Raw genomic sequence first — 16,642 nt, 5'->3', positions numbered from 1 at the left:
AATAAATATAAAATTTTTGTACGAAAGCAATTTCGGCCTGCTTTACCTGCTTTTTTAATAAAGGCAGAGAGAGAAATAAAAGAAGCAAAAAATAAAAAAATAAAAAAATAAAAAAATACGGCGAGAAATACTTTGAAAAACAACATTTCCATCTCCCACTTCTCTCCTTCTCTCTCTTTATTGTTTTCCCCTCAAAACCCTAAATATTTTATCTCTCTCTTTTCTGGACTGGACCTTTTTTTTTTTTTTTTTTTTTTTTTCCAGGTAACAATTTCAGATTTTTCTATTTTCCGCGATTTTTTCCTATTTTCCCGTTTCATTTAATTTTTGTTTTTTTATTTGCGGTAAAAAATTGAAAAAAATGAATAATTTTTTTTAGCTCAGTGTGTCAATTTGTGAAGCAAGTTTCAAGAAATCACCTCCAATTTGTACAATTAGGGCTGTAAAAACCAAACCTTTTCTTGTCCAGGTTTTTTTTAACTAGATCTGAGCTCAAATTTAGAAACTTTACTCTTTACTTGTGACTAGTTAGTTAGGGTTTATGAAGCTGATGGTGTGAAATTTGTACAGGGGAATTTTAGTAGTTGGGGATATATGAATGTGAATGATGTCGGGATCTGAGGCAGGAATAATGTCAGGAAGAGAAAGTTCATATGGGATTCAGAAACATCAGCCAGTTTCAACAGGGACACCAAACATGAGATTAGGGTTCAGTTCTGATGGAACTGCTGTTTACAAACCAATCCTAACAACAGCCACTACTTCTCCAACATACCAACAACCAATTACAGCCGATAATGCGGTGGCTACTACGGTTATACCTCAAGGGATTAGTACTAGTATCAATATCGGGGAGCAGATGAAACGGAAGCGAGGACGGCCGAGGAAATACGGGCCCGATGGAACTATGGCTCTTGCATTGACACCAACATCAGCAGCTGCTGCTGTCGCTACCCCACCGACACCGACACCGCAGCAAAATGTTCAACCTAGTGGTGGTTTTTCTCCTAATTCAGGCGCTGTATCACCGTCTTCTTCAATGAAGAAATCTAGGGGCAGACCACCTGGTTCTGGAAAGAAACAGCAAATAGCTGCCTTGGGTATAATTTCTTCTTATTTATTTAAATTCAATCTCTTTCAGTTTTATTATTATTATTATTATTATTATTATGGTTTGTGTAACTCTTCTTCTTAATAATATCTTGCTGTTTATTTTCTATCACGTGCTGGGGGAGAATGAATGTTACGTTTTTTGAAATTTGGATTGGGACTTTAATGCTTGGATGGCAAGTTGGGGGGTGTAGTTTTAAGTTATGATCGAGAAATGATTATAAGTGAGACAAGTATTTATCCCTCTTTAAAAGAGGGAAAGGAGAAGTGTTTCAACTTGCTGGAACTCAGGGTCTGTTTTTAAGATCTGAGTATCTGACCCTGACTTGGTGTTTTGCACAAATTACATCAATGCCCTTGTCCATTTGGCTTCTACTTAATGGCCATGGGATAACACTGTTGGGGTGTTATTGGTATAGACAAATATACTCATTAACTTATTTGTAATGTTTAAATCATAATTGAAGATTATTTTTTTTTTTTTTTTTTTTTAATGGTGTTTTTTTTTTGTTGATATTGTTTATTTATATTGTTAGAAATAAAATGATCACTAGTTTACTTTTTGTTCATAAAATCTATTTTCTTATGGGTCTTTTCATTTTTCTTACAAAATTGGAAACCAGATCATCGCGACTCGTGAGTGTAGTAGTGAGCTATTTTATAGCTTTTATGGAGTTTGATTTCTAAATCCTCTTAAAGCATCAACTTGGGATAATGTAACTCTAATGGACTCCTTTTTTTCATTTGATTTTTGGGAACTTTGCAAATTTGTAGAAGCAAGGCTCTGGTGTTTATATTTTCTTTTTTGAATTTATCCATTAATAACAAAAAGAGATTTTGTAATTAAAAATTTGTAAAAAAGCAAAATATGTTGAATATTAGGTTTATCCGGTGTTGTTTGACTCGACGCCTGCTTTCTAATTGTAAAATGGTTTTTATGCATTGGTTTTCACTTCAATTGTTTTTAGCTATTTGGTAACATGCTAAAAAGAAACAGAAACCTTTTCATTTTCTCTTGCAAAATCAGAAGCATAGATATACGAATAATTTGACACATAATATAAATTTCTGTACTGATAAATGAAAAATATTTCTCCAAATTTAAATTTCACTACAGATGAAGGAAAAGGAAAATATTGTTTGCAGGCGTTGGATGTAGTGAATTCCAGAAAAGCAAGGCTTTAGCCTTTGGTATATATATTTCTATTTTCATCCATTATTTGAAATTAAATTAAATGTAATCATATCGCAGTATATAGTTCAGGTAAAATAAATTTGAAATATGTATAACTGTCTGTCCCATTTATCCTTCTCTCTTTGAAACTATGGGCTTATATTAATCCTATTTGCATTTGTATATTGCAGTTTGTCTCAATTTGTGTTTAAACTTTTTTCATCTCTGGCTTGCAGGATCAGCGGGGATCGGATTCACACCCCATGTTATCACGGTTAAAGCTGGAGAGGTGGTGCTCTTATTCCTTCTCCTTCTCTGTCGTAATATTTCCCATGCTTGTGTTAGGTTACTGTCCTGAATAATGTCCTTTTGCTAATTTAGTCTTATTGTGTGGACCATCTAAAACGTCAGTGCTTTATAATACTTAACCTTCCATTAAGCTATAGTGTGACCATCATGTAGGCACATAGATTGGCCTGTTTGAATGAGTTTGTAAGATGTAGTTTAGGCACCTCAAAGGCTTTGTTTGTTACTGCCAACAGATTAATAATTCTTTGCTTTACATGTTCAGGATGTATCATCAAAAATAATGTCGTTTTCTCAGCATGGTCCAAGGGCGGTTTGCATTCTTTCAGCGAATGGTGCTATATCTAATGTAACATTACGTCAAGCGGCTACATCTGGTGGAACTGTAACTTATGAGGTTTGTGAGATGTTAAAACACTTCATGTTTATATAATTAGATCTTGTCGAAAGATTGTTGTTGCAGTCAATACTGGAAAGGGAATCCACAGTTCTGATTTTGTATCCCCTCCTTTTTGTGGCATGTTTTCTAATTGATATCAATTCTGAGCAGGCCAAATGAAGGCAACTATGTTTAAAATAGTTTTTAATCTTTAGAAAGCAGGAGTTTAAATTTGTGAATTATGTGAACTGGCCATATTTTTTACTATCTTTGTACTCAGTGTACAACAAATTATGGGGGTTGAATACAAATTATGGGGTTGAATGCCAAATGATAAGTGGGCTAAATGGGTGCTAACCTAGTTGGGATTCTTAAATCCATGTAGCTCCCCAATTACCCTCTGGTTCATATCTACTTTGCAGCTGTGACTGGAGCTTTTACTAGTCCGAGTGATATACAGTAGCTTGTATCCAGTTAATCCATTTTGCAAGCTTAATCTTTAATTTTTCGTAGAGATGTTGGTCTGTATATTTGATTCCATTCATGTTGTTTTGCAAAAAGAAGAAGAAAATTTACTGTTATTATTATTATTATTTTTGGTAATAAAGAAAAAAGTAATGCAGCATTTTAGGAGGGAAGAAAAAGACCCTGGTATTCACTCTAGAAACTGTGTATGTTTATGCAGGGACGATTTGAGATCCTTTCACTTTCTGGTTCGTTTCTGCTCTCAGAGAGTGGTGGTCAGCGTAGCAGAACAGGTGGTTTGAGTGTATCACTAGCTGGTCCTGACGGGCGTGTTTTAGGTGGTGGAGTAGCTGGACTTCTAACAGCGGCATCACCTGTTCAGGTTTTTTTCTTCTCCAAGTGTGCTTTTTACATATTGAAGTTTGTCTTATCATACCCATCCTTAATTTGGTACAACTGAGATTTGAGAGTATTTGAGTGGAATACTTTGGTCCATCTTCTGTGCATCCTAAAGCTTTGTGCTCGTGTTGTTTATCATTGAAATATTATTCACCTGGTTTGCTTCTATGTAAGCTGGCTGAAATTTACTTTGCCAAGATTCATATCAACCGATGTTAGTTAGGTTAATTGTCCTAGAACACAATTCAAATGATTCGCTGTCTATTTCAGGTGGTTGTGGGTAGTTTTATAGCAGATGGGCGCAAGGACTTGAAGCCAAACCATTCTGAACCTGCTGCTGCACCAGCAAAGCTGACCACAGGTGGTGGAATGATGGGAACTGGCAGCCCACCTTCACGAGGGACATTGAGTGAGTCCTCTGGCGGTCCTGGCAGTCCACTCAATCATAGCACGGGGGCCTGTAATAACAGCAACGCACAAGGCATGGCCAATGTTCCATGGAAATAGCCTTCGTGATTTCTGACAACGTCGACTCCAATTTGTGTAGTAGGCTTGGGCTTAATGAATTCTTTCATAAAATGGTCCAAGAAGCTGCTTTTAGTTCGTGGTTTAGACTTAATGTAAGCTTATTAGGTGTGGTGAGGAGGAACAATGGTCTCGTGACCAAGTGTGCTTCCTCTTTGGCTGTGTGTGTTATCTTAGAAATGCAGTTTAGGTTTTTCTTGTTCTTAATTTAGATTCAGGGGATAGTGACTAAGTTATAAATGTTGAATTATCTGGAGCTTCTGTATCGTGGTTGATGTAGTTCTTTATTTTATCTGTTGTGAACAATTTACTGATTTTTCTGAGAGGAACAATTTCTTCCAAGTTCTAGCTGATTTTGACTCCATTCTTTGTGTTTTATATATTGAGAGTAGATAGGCCAGGTTTTAAGGAAGGATGTAAATTTTAAAGATTATTTGTTTATCACTTCATCCCATCGTTCTTGTTTGTATGATGAAAAAAATACTTGCAAATTGATTATTTTCTAAAAATATCAATATTGATTTCAAAATCTTTTCTTTTGAGTTTGACCTCGACATTTATCATTGCTTGTATTAAAATGGTAAGTGCAGTCTCAAGGTGTGATAAAAAGCTCTAGGGGATTTATTGGAATGGGCTGTCGGCCCATGAACACACTCAGTACAGTACTATACTCAATTCGGGAGTAAAGAAGTAAAGGAGTGGGAGAAGAAAAAAAACGATGATATCTTCATCTTGTTCAACTCGCTTGCCATGTTTCTCTTTGTTATGCAAAAAATTCAATCTAAGACCCTTGTTTGGTCTAAATGGTAGTAGCTCCACGAGTAGGGGGAGTAGGGGGATTATTACTAACGCCAGAAACACCGGGCAGAGCCGAAAACAGTTGCAGAGAGGGAGAAACCTGAGTATTGAAGCAATTCAAACCGTTCAAGCTTTGAAGCGAGCCAAGAAAGACGATAACATGGTCGAGCAAGTCTTTGAATCCAAAGTCAGGAGATTGTTGAAGTTTGATATGCTCGCTGTTCTTCGGGAACTCCTCAGGCAGAATGAAGCTCTTTTGGCTCTCCAGGTATTGTCCCCTTTCATACTCTTCCTTATTGACTATTTCAGTTTCGGTAAATGAGTTTGGCTTTACGGAGATTATCTATAAATTTGATTATTTTGTTTTATAAAGTTGATTATTGCTTTGGCTCCATGAAACTCGACTGATGACATACATTTTTCGACAGGTCTTTAAAGATGTTCGGAAGGAGTATTGGTATAAGCCACAGGTGTTGGTCTATGCTGACATGATTAAGATGTTTGCAAGCAATGATTTTCTTGAAAAGGTTGAACTTCTTCTGCTCTATCTGAAGATGGAGAGGTACCATTTAGATGCCGATACTGAAGGTTTCAATGCTCTCTTTAGAACCTTGATGAATTATGGCTTCACCACAAGTGCCATGGACTGTTTCCAGTTTATGAAAGAAGTGCAATGCGATCCGAATGAGTCAACGTTTAAGATTTTGGTCAGTGGTTTGGAGTTGAAAGGAGAAACAGGTCTTTCATCTATGTTAAGACAGGAAGCTGAGAAGTATTTTGGTTGGCCTCTTGAGTATCAAGAAGAAGAGAAGGAAGAGATCAACTTAAGTCGCAACTGACAATACCGGAAAAGCTATGGAAGTATAGTCATGGAGTAAGGTTAAGTTGTTGTAGTTTGTGTGGTGAATTGAAGATTTTGATCTGTTGTTTATAGTATGCTATGCGCATGAAGTCGTTGAAGCACCAGATCAATTGATATCAACTTTCCTGCAGAAGATGGAAATGAAATGCTTTGAAATCCATATGGTGGAAACAACGATATTTAGGTGGATCGCAAAACTATTCATTTGTGGTTTCTTGCGAGTTGTTTCTTCTAGACTATGATCTTTGGGAAAATCCGAAAATGAAATGGTATTTGAAAATCCTCATCAGCATAGTTTGTTCATATGTCTAGTCCACTAGACCATCCAACAGTGCGTGTCTTGGATTTTCATTGAGAACCTGGTGAAGGATAAGTAACGTGTACACTTGATAAGTGACATGTACGGATCAAGGAATTCCGACTGGTAGAACTGTAGGATAGAGTTACTACTACTTTATCCATCTCATGTATTCATCTGTACTTATTTGAGTACACTGAAATTAATAGAACTATCTTGTTCAATTTCAAGCCATTAGCAACGGTGATTCCAATGCAGCATGGATTTGTTCCCCACTTTTGCTTTCAGTTGGGAAGTTTTCTTCTGAACTAAATTTTAGTTGTAAATGGATTAAAAGAGCGGACAATGGGGATGCCCATGATCTGGCTCAATGGGCTATGTACCATTCCAACACAAAACCTCCTCCAGAGTTTGTAAGGAACTCTAAATTCATGTATTGTGAAAATTAATATGAATATATGGTGGTTATTGGGAAAAAAAAAATCTCTTTAGATTCAGGCATAAGTGCACAACACAGATCAAATTGATCCAAATCAAATGGTTCTGTGAAACACACAAGTACAAAATATAAGGACATGGATGAGAGGAATATGGCAGAAAACGGAAAGGCATATCCACTTCACTTTTGATAATTACATTTCCCCACAATTATATTTTTATAATCAGCTGATGTAAAATAAAGAAAACTAAATGGGACGATTTCTCTCATCACTCCCTTCCTTTTCCTGCTTTGGGAGTTATCTAGCTTTCTTTGACCAACCCATGGACTTTGTAAGATTAGCAGGAGCTTTTTTGCGGATTATCTGTAACTGAAATTGTAAACAAGAGAACACAAGTTCTTACATTCTCCAAAAAGTGATCTACTCTTGAGTTTCGATTGATGTTCATAAAAGGTGGTTGCAGTACTGTGCATTCTGCAGTTCCTTTTTATCTGCTTCCCAGCACTCTTTTTGTTTCTAGAACTGCTTTCCCTCAAACGTCTGACCAAATTGCCAATGTTTCGGAGCAACATTGTAGGACGTAACGGTTATTCTGCTACTGCTTGTCACTTCGAAAGATAGAGGTTGTCCTCTAAGGTTCGTATTGCATTGCCAGAACTGGCCCCAGTTTCTTCCCATAGGTATCCACCCGGTCTTTGATCCCTTCACTTTCACGGCGGTTACCTCACCGTCCAATGCCACATTGGTGATCAGGACCTGATAGAAGTAGGAAGTCCCCCTTATGGTAAATCTTAGCCCCCCACTTCTAAGACAGTTCACCCTACACAAAGTGCAATGAAATTGTTTACTGGAAGGAGTCAAAAGTTGCTACACATGGTTATAATACTAGAATTTTAGATTGGATAGGCATTAGGGATATCATGATCCTATCCTTATTTGAACTTCTCTACACCTACAAATATAATTCAGTTGAAATCAACATTTTTACAAAAAGAAGTTGTGTTTTCTATGCAATTGTACTACATTATTAGATTCCTTTTTAGTTATATTTCCTAGCAGAATTGAAATAACGATAAACATCTATAAGTTAATGGCACAAAACTTGTTTGATCAATGTTCTATCAAAGCATAATTTCTCAAAGCCATACAAATCGGTTCAACACATTAACAACATTAACGTGGATTGTGAGATAGACTAGTGACCACATATCACTTCCGTAGATGTTATGTAATCTGTCCAACCATCAGGGCTCATATAACTAATGATATTTATTTAGCTTAAGAGCTGGAATTCTCACCTTCTGTACTGAACTGGCACAATATCCGCCTTTCTCTGAGCTATTTCCCCAAAAGCTACTTCAGACATCTCAAAATGTTCGCGAGGAAAATTGCACCATCCACCATAATCATTTGCTAGTCCATAGTTGGGAGGACAGAAATCCGTGGCAGTAACAACAATGGAAGGGCTTCCTTGAAGGCACCAGAGGATGTGATTTACACATCTAATCTCAAAGCAACCTCCGCATATACGCCCTCTATCAAACAACAAACTACTCAATCCAACACTGAGCTTCCCATAACTTGTCTTGTGCAAGTCTCCATAACCACAAGCACCTTCTGTACCATTAAACAATGCGAATAAGAAAAACTGGTTACACTTATAACATCTAGAACTTGCGTAGAATGATAAATAAATAAAGTACCAGTGATAAGAGACCCATCTGTTTCTTTGGTGTAGGTAGCAGTAGCAGACCTCCATTCGTCACCCTTAGCTGCTATTATCAACAGAATTAAGTAGCAGAGTGTGGTGCGGAAAAATTCCATTCTATGATGAAAGTAGTGCAGGATATGGGGATTATTAATAAGTAAGTCACAAACGCTTTAAGTTGCTTTTGATACAAAACTGGTTCACATTATAAGGTTTGACGCAGTTAAAAGTTTAGTCAGTGGAAAGAGATGGAAGGGTTATTTTCTCTCTTTTCTTTCTTCATTCGGTTGGCTCTGCTTTTGAGACCGGGAATGAGGGATAATTTTTAAAGTAAGCGGGAAGAAGTAAAAAAAAAAATGTTTCCAACTATTTTGCGTTTCTAGACAAGGACCAAAACCTCTAGTCCACAGCCCACCACATTACGACTTAAGGTAATCAAACTTGACTCAGGTAGGTGGTGTTGCGCAAGCAGACAGTGTGGACAAGTAAATACCAAGGTATCGTGAGTGGTATAAATTTTCTTGTAACGACACAAACAATTTCCAGGTAGTCACCAATCGTTATAATTTTTTGGTAAGATCAAATATCAACATTTATCAAGAGGCTTTGATGCTTACCCTGAGTGTGATGAAGATTGTGTCAATTACAGCCATGGTTACTAAAATCTGACTATTTGAGCACTTTAAACGCAATTCTGCGGATAGCTGAAATATATTCCCACCTTAAAAATAGCTTGCATATAGGGGGCAGACATTGCATTCCCACGTTTGATTGGACAAATGTTCTGCATAACCACAAGTCCATAACCATGTCTAACTTCCCCAACTCCATTGCATGCTGGAAGTTATTTAGTTTGGGGCAATACGCAGCATGATTTAACAAACAACTGAAACAAGACACTCTTATTGCTTTAGTTAGCCGTTGCTCATCATCGCTAAAGGCTCTGACATCACACATAGTCTGCAGCCAAAGTAAGATGCAAACTGAACTGTCAGCATTACCTTGTCATATTGTTTTTGCTGCCTGTCGATACTTCCCCTCCTAAACAATATGTTCCCTCCTTCCTCTTCCCTGCTGCCTCAATTTTCTTGTGATTATTCATCCCCCAAGGTGATCTGTCCAGTAGTGATGGAAAAGACAAGATTACTATCAGAGTATCAGTAAAAAGGATGATTGAGCAACTGCATACGAAAGCAGACTAGATTCTTTACTTTATCATGGAGACCATTATTACTACTTAAGGTAACAGTTGCATCTTCATTTGCAGTATCTGTGCCTTCTCCTCCTTCAAAACCTTGGAATCACCGGTAATGTCAATAACGAGCTTGAAAAATATCAACTCGAGATCAACGTAACCACCAACTGCATTCTCCCCAAAGGCATCTGAAAAAAAAAAGATCAAAAGAAGTGAGATAATGGCAAAGGCTCATACAGGAGCCTTCTTACCTTCAAAGCAATTCTAAGCTTCCTCAGCGATCAACCACTATAAGCCAGAATATAATTGAGGAAAACAGCAGCTCACAGCACTACAGCAGTCACAATTCAACCTTAAGCAAAAATATATATGAGGAAACAACTACACACCATCAAATGAAAAAAATACTGTAAAACCAACAAAAAAACCGCAGAGAAGCTATGTATCTTTTTTTCTCACAAGTCAACACAAATTTTAAAATTTTAATGCATCTACTACCAGGCTACCATACATCAAGTCTTTAGAAGTAATAATTACAGCAATACTTGGAAGACAGATAGATTCTCATATCTAGGGGACTCCCAGTGCACACAGTTCATAGAACAAGGAGTTGCACAACAATATAATACACTTCGTCATATGTATTTGTAGTGCATCCCGATGGACAATCAACATTGTGCATTAGCGTTCCCTTAGACAGAAGAGTATGACTGTCACCCTAGCAATTCACTAATAATTCTACATTTCATTGAATATAGTGGATTGGGTAGATGAAACTCCAACTGGATTCGACTCCACTTAGTATGCATATTGTGATTTCATAAGCCATATCAATATAGTGTGTCTGAAACTGAGTTAAACCACTCTAGTCCGTTTCAATCTACCCAAGTCCTCACTTATATAAGTTCCTATATATGACACCAAGGATGAGGGTCTTCTAAAGTTAATGCTATCTTAACAAGTTAATGTGCTGCTTTCGTTGGTATGTGTTTGTGCAATGATTCACCTAAACACACTAATGAAGTTGTAAGGAGTGTTAATTGTGGTAGAGGAGAGACTGAACCAGGTGGATGCCTACGTATCTAGAGTGTTTTCCAGAATCAAGTCTCCATGCGCGTAGTTTTTTGTTGAAATAAAATGAGATATTTATAGGTGAGCAATAAGTGAGATTTCTTATTGCCTAAAAAATATAATTTCCATAATCAATAAAAATAGGCCAACATAGTGGACAATAAAAGTAGGCCGCATTAGTGGGCAATGCTTGTAGGCACCTTAATAGACACGCAAGTATGCTATGCTAGTAGTCAGTGCTATTGGGGGTGCCCCATGATAGTCGTATGTAGAAGTACGCATATAATGGTACATACACCGCCTCCTTTTCGCCGGATGAAATTTATTTCTTGCAGCGAAGAATAAAAAAAAATGTTTGAAATGAAAGCCAAAAAGAAATAAGGAAACTTATGTACTGGTTTCCATTTGTCACGCACTTCGTGGCAACTAAGCAAATTTTTGTGTCGACCTTGTAGATTAAGACATACTACATATATTTTTTGTAGTAGCACTTCAAGTTTGATGATTTGTAATTTTTGGCATTGCAAGTGGCAAATGTAAGCATTGCTATCAGAGTCGGTAAGGACAACTTATCACAAGTATGGGGTGCCGAATTTTGGAGCAGGAATGCATGATTTTTTAGCAGATACAGACTACAGATTCACTTTAAGTTCTCCTCCACAGCAACCCTAATAGAAGGTGTTGGTTGGCCACGCGCTTTTCAACCAAGGTTGTCACATACTTGAGAAAAAGCCTTCATCAACATCTAGTATATCAAATACTATTTTGCTAGCAGGATATTACATAAAATTTGTTAAGTAGAATTCTAATCTAACTTCCGGGCCCTCTTTAAGAGAAATCGTAAGGAAAAACCCCCGAGAACAAAAGTCTGCCAAAACCATCCCTTTGCATTTGCAGGATCCACCCTCTTCGCAAGGTTCCAAGCATATACAGCCTCAATAATGTGCGCTGCTGTGGCTAAAAGAAAGACTACCCTTATTGTTGTCATTGACCGGAAGAAGAAAAGGCTAATAGCTCTCATGATCTTGACAGGCCAATACTCTGGTGCATAAGCGGCGCAAAACAGTGAAGACATTCCAATAATACAGAAGAGCCATGCATAGATGGTGGGTCCATCCAATGTTTTTCTTTTCTTATCCTGCCAGTATGAGATAGTTGCTGACATACCCTCTTGAGGACTCACCATGGGAACATATCTGAGCTCCTCCTTTGCTTTTACGTAAGAAAAGTAATGGGTAACTCCAACCTGTTATTGAAAATTATAAAGATGCAGCCATTTTAAATGTGCAGAGTTAGGTTAAACTTGAGAAACATATAATAGGGCATGTTAAAAAGTATTAGATACATCACAATCAAGATGTGTGTAGTGCTCTTTCCACAAACATTTGGATGCATAAATGTGCTAGCATCTTCTAAAACTAAGGAGTTCCCAACACTTGAGTCAACCATCCTCTGTGGTACAATGCTCAGAGCCTCTAACATTACTTTCCGACTGCTGTACTGAAGGTACACACAAACAGCGGTCTTCAATTCCAGTTGTAAACGAACCAAGGAAATATTGACTGTATAAATTTGTCATCATTGATCATTTGGACTTGTTAATGACAAACACAATATCATGTGTGGATGCCAGAAGGGAAATATCTAAAAGGAGAAGTATTAATATATTCAACCAAAAGTGAACATAAATAAAACTGTACAAGGCATCTTAAAGATGCTGATAACTACATCCTTCTTAAGAATTATGTCCAAACTAACAATAAAACAGTGATGGTATTCAGAAACTTCATGGATTTCATGTATAAGCTTTGGATTTATCTATGTCATTCATGAAATCACATATAATATATACTGAAACAAAGGGCGGCAGTACCAAAGGTGTAATGATGAATTCAGCACAATACACAAGCATGAACCAGAAATACCTTGTATACTTCAGTAGGGAGGATCAATGGTTGAGGCAGCCACGAACGGTTCAACCAGGGATAGAAGAAAGAATATAAATACCAAAAAATCCATCCCAAAAGAAGTGCACGGGGAACATCCAATGTTGCCTTTGGCAAGTCATACTCCAGGCTTCTGAGTAGTGGTTGCATAAATTCAAATGTATTGATGGGAGATCCTGCAAATGGAAGTTAAAACAGAATACACAGAAGAGATAAAAACAAATAAACACATCAAGGACTAAAAGCACAGTTCGAATAGTAACCCTAGAACATAAAAGTGGGGAATTTAAAAGCAAAAACACCAACGGAAGAATGTTTACAGTATAATTTGACTGATATATACTTTCCAAACCTAATTTCATCATTCTTTTAGTGATGGTCATGTAGTATTAGCACAAAAAAGGAACTTTTTACTTTGTCTGAAATTCCTATCTCCCCAATTCAATGAAAATATTTACTTCAGCCATTCTGGTTTATAAGTCATAAGCCAAAACATAAAATATAAATTACTGGAAAAAATAGAAGAAAATACCATCAGATATGAAGTAAGGCTGTCCAGCAGCGACAGGGCGTCCTTTTTTACCAGGAATGTCATCCAAGAGTCCCATACTTGCCAATATTAGAGCAAGTACGAGATTATCCACATAAACCCAATCTGTCTTCACATCTTTATCCCCTATTCTGAACGTGTACAGACCCAACTTTGCAAGTGAGACTATCCTAGGGAAGTGCCTCTCTTCACCTGGACCATAGATAGCAGCAGGGCGTATGGCACATGTATAAAGGCAAGTGCCATTTTTCTTCCTGCGAGCCAACAAAACATGGAAGCATCAGGAAGCACACCAATAGGCTACTCCAGTTGGCTATGTCGAAGGGAAACGAGTGAAGAGGCTGTTTTCTGTGACGATATAGATTGTGATCTGCGTATAATAGTATTATGAAATGACTCTAATAAACATATCAGGAGCTAAGAACACAGAAAAAGGGAAATGTCCTGGTCTATTTATAGCGGTAGTTACCACATGCCACCAATGACAGTATACTGTTGTTTTTCCATTACTGAAAAATACAACACATTATTATACTTCGCAATTCTGTGATATTGTTTCGAAAAGAGACACTGCAAAAACTCATCATAAATACAAACACGATAAGGGTGATGCACAAGCAGTTCATCCCACTGGTTAGGTGCCTAACCAAAAGTGTAAGATAGGGCCCATCCACTGATAAAAAGTCAAATTGTATGCCGAAGCCCAAAGGCATAGGAAACTTATAAGTTGGACTTCCTTGCATAGACAAAAGTTTATAAGATCCATACATTTGGAACTAAAACAACAGGTACCGTTTGGGGGTGGGGAGGGAGAGGAGGAGGAAAGGGGGTTGTATTCCACTAAGTCATGAATTACTATCTATTAGCGGAAAAATAAATAAATAAAAGGACTCCACACCTCTCCCTTAGGAAGATTAATAAAGGAAATTTCCTCGGTTTTGGGAGGTTAATACTGTTGCATATTGAACGGAGGTAACTAGAAATGTAGATGGGTTCAGAGCAAGTCCAATTGGGTGCTATATGGGCTGCTAAAGGCAAATATAGCACCCCAACTATCAAAATGTATTTCCAATGGGGCTGCTAAAAGGCTCCTAAATTTGGAAAGAGCTATAAACCCAGCCAAAGTTAAGACCTTCGCTGGCAGCTGCCATAATAAATTTCAGGAGACGGACGACATAGTTTCTGCCGTTGTTGGTAATTTGTAGACAGAAGGCAGAAACTTTGTCGTCTGTCACCCATTTTAATTAAATGGGCAGACGGCATAAATTTTGCCGTCTGTACCTGAAGAGAAGAGAATTGTGTGTTTTAGCGTCTGGACTATACGGATGGTAGAGTTTCTGCCGTCCGTATCCCGATTTTAATAGCGGCTAAAAAGTCCCATTGGACTAGTTTTTGGATTTTCGGGTGGCAAATTTGATTGGGGCTGCTAAAAGGCCTATGTGACACCTTTTAGCAGCCCATTATAGCAGCCCTCTATTGGACCTGCTCTCAAGACTTCAAATACACAAAATGTGAAGGTCAATATCCACATGTTTCACCTAGTTATACACTTCATAGCATTCCCAATGCATGCAAGTCAATATTTTTCACCTCCACGTAGGCTCAATTTTCCCTCTTTGTTACCGTTTTGGTGAAAAGTAAGGCGAGGGTGGCCAATGCAGAGGTGACTTTGAATCTCGGGCGGAATGTTTGATTCCATCTGAATGTAAAAATCGAAAAAACGGCCTGACGTAATTAAATATCCCGTCTGAAAGAAAAAAAAACGGAAAAAGAAAGTCGAAAAAACACGCGGACAGAATGAAACCGAAAAAATATAAAAAAACACACGAGACGGAATAAAAAATTCCGTCCGAAGCTCACAACTCAGTAACTATCTCGGTACCAACTGCTATTCTCGTTTTGACTTAGTGACAAGTGACCGACTTTGTCACCCTTGCATTGAGCAAGGGTTTTTTGATTAAAAAAGGTGAAAATTCTCAATTTCCCTCAATACTAACTTGCATTGGGAATGCTCTCAAGAACCTAGAAATGAAGTGGAAGGGGCCTACTATTGAACGGCGGAATTTAGTCCCAACATATTTACTGACGATTTTTGGACTTGGCAAAATCAGAATATAAAAATCGTAAAAAAACAAGAGATGGTTGGTGTCATGTACACCACATAAGTGTGTGAAAATCAAACATTCGGTTTCAGAAAAAGAATACATACTTGGAAGGGCGACCGCTGCTTTTGAGAACCAACTGTTCAGCAATAGATTTGCTCCGACCATATGGATCCACATGGTCATCTATAGGAAAATAAGGCAATGCTTCATTGCCATTAATAATCTCCTTACCCCCAAACACAACATTGTATGTGCTCACATACACAAGCCTCTTAATCCCAAACTCAAGACAAGCATCCAACACATGACATGTACCATTAATATTGACATTGTCTATACGCCCAGTTTGCATCATCTCCTTTCCTGACATGCCATACGACGCAAGATGGAAAACACAATCGGCACCTTTCAATGCTTTTCCAACATCTTTCTTTTTACTCACATCCCCTGTGCATATAAACGTTTTAAGTAAAACAGGCAGAGTATATATCAAGAGCATGGTCCATGCTGTCTAATTAAGCTCGAAATTTGTATGATTTGGTAATTGGATGAATCGTAAGTACCTTGAATGAAACGAACACGACCGATGTTTTTTAGATGGTCGGACCATGGAGATGAGGCGCGAGGATCCAAGGTCCGAACCTCGTGAGCACCTCTTCTTATTAGTTCAGAACATAGAGCTGAGCCTACAAAACCGAGCCCACCCGTCACCACAAACGTATTTTTTTCTATCCCCTCGTTCTCGCTCAAATGCATCTTTCCTTTTTCTTTCTCTCTCTCTACTCCCCACTTGAGTTTTGTACCATTTTTTCAGCGGCACGTGTTCCTTTTCAGTTTCACTTATACGATTTTACCATAAGTAATTTAATTCTGCTACTGTTTTGGGCATATGGTCCAGCAATGCTTTTGGTAAACATCACAAACTAGATCATGCCATCTTCAGACTATCAGACTAGATAACTGCAAACAGTGGGGGCATGAGCAGAGAGGGAGAAAGAATGAGCGAGATTGAGAACAGACAGAAACCAACCAAATAACATTTTATCCACTTACCATTGTCGACCAAAGATCGTTCGCTCGGCTCACTTGATTAAACATCACAACTTCTAAAATAAAAGTAAAGCTAAAATACGTCACACACTCACAGACAATGAAGAATTCTTATGTATAGGAATAGGAATATGGAAATAATAAATCAAACTTCGCCTCTTCATTTCATTGTCTTGATGAACATATATTTGTAAAGGAAACAAAAAAAAAGAGTAAAATTGGAAGCACAAAAATAAGTGTAGTGGACAAATTATTGAACGA

General features: G+C 37.7%; 4 protein-coding genes across 5 annotated transcripts; 2 read left to right on the top strand and 2 right to left on the bottom strand.

Moving 5' to 3' along the window:
• The first annotated feature begins 36 nt into the window (after nucleotides 1–36).
• Nucleotides 37–4,700, top strand: LOC147473007 (AT-hook motif nuclear-localized protein 10-like). Of its 2 annotated transcripts, none has more exons than XM_086587912.1 (6): nucleotides 37–264; nucleotides 571–1,100; nucleotides 2,521–2,573; nucleotides 2,856–2,987; nucleotides 3,655–3,816; nucleotides 4,104–4,700. In XM_086587912.1, exons 2-6 carry the CDS (start codon nucleotides 605–607, stop codon nucleotides 4,338–4,340), a joined length of 1,080 nt encoding a protein of 359 aa, XP_086444038.1. In that variant the 5' UTR covers nucleotides 37–264; nucleotides 571–604; the 3' UTR covers nucleotides 4,341–4,700. The 2 variants fall into 2 exon arrangements, with proteins under 2 accessions (XP_086444038.1, XP_086444037.1); XM_086587911.1 differs by lacking the exon at nucleotides 37–264 and adding an exon at nucleotides 294–469.
• Nucleotides 4,701–5,076: 376 nt separating this feature from the next.
• On the top strand, nucleotides 5,077–6,546 carry LOC147473006 (protein THYLAKOID ASSEMBLY 8-like, chloroplastic). The gene is made up of 2 exons (XM_086587914.1): nucleotides 5,077–5,424; nucleotides 5,585–6,546. The coding sequence occupies exons 1-2, from the start codon at nucleotides 5,077–5,079 to the stop codon at nucleotides 5,993–5,995; spliced, it is 759 nt and encodes a 252-aa protein (XP_086444040.1). The 3' UTR covers nucleotides 5,996–6,546.
• A 361-nt stretch (nucleotides 6,547–6,907) lies between these two features.
• On the bottom strand, nucleotides 6,908–9,058 carry EXPA20 (expansin A20). The gene is made up of 3 exons (XM_086587913.1): nucleotides 8,460–9,058; nucleotides 8,055–8,373; nucleotides 6,908–7,576 (listed from the first exon to the last, which is right to left on the bottom strand). Exons 1-3 carry the CDS (start codon nucleotides 8,578–8,580, stop codon nucleotides 7,273–7,275), a joined length of 744 nt encoding a protein of 247 aa, XP_086444039.1. The 5' UTR covers nucleotides 8,581–9,058; the 3' UTR covers nucleotides 6,908–7,272.
• Nucleotides 9,059–11,427: 2,369 nt separating this feature from the next.
• LOC147473004 (NAD(P)-binding Rossmann-fold superfamily protein) lies at nucleotides 11,428–16,256 on the bottom strand. The gene is made up of 5 exons (XM_086587909.1): nucleotides 15,895–16,256; nucleotides 15,436–15,778; nucleotides 13,209–13,480; nucleotides 12,656–12,852; nucleotides 11,428–11,976 (listed from the first exon to the last, which is right to left on the bottom strand). The coding sequence occupies exons 1-5, from the start codon at nucleotides 16,085–16,087 to the stop codon at nucleotides 11,536–11,538; spliced, it is 1,446 nt and encodes a 481-aa protein (XP_086444035.1). The 5' UTR covers nucleotides 16,088–16,256; the 3' UTR covers nucleotides 11,428–11,535.
• Between the last annotated feature and the right edge of the window lie 386 nt (nucleotides 16,257–16,642).

This window comes from Coptis chinensis, unplaced genomic scaffold (assembly GCF_015680905.1).
Source record: "Coptis chinensis isolate HL-2020 unplaced genomic scaffold, ASM1568090v1 utg579_pilon_pilon, whole genome shotgun sequence".
In the NCBI taxonomy this organism is placed as follows: Eukaryota; Viridiplantae; Streptophyta; class Magnoliopsida; order Ranunculales; family Ranunculaceae; genus Coptis; species Coptis chinensis.
Note: the sequence above shows the minus strand (reverse complement) of the source record. Positions and strands in the feature narration are given on the sequence as shown.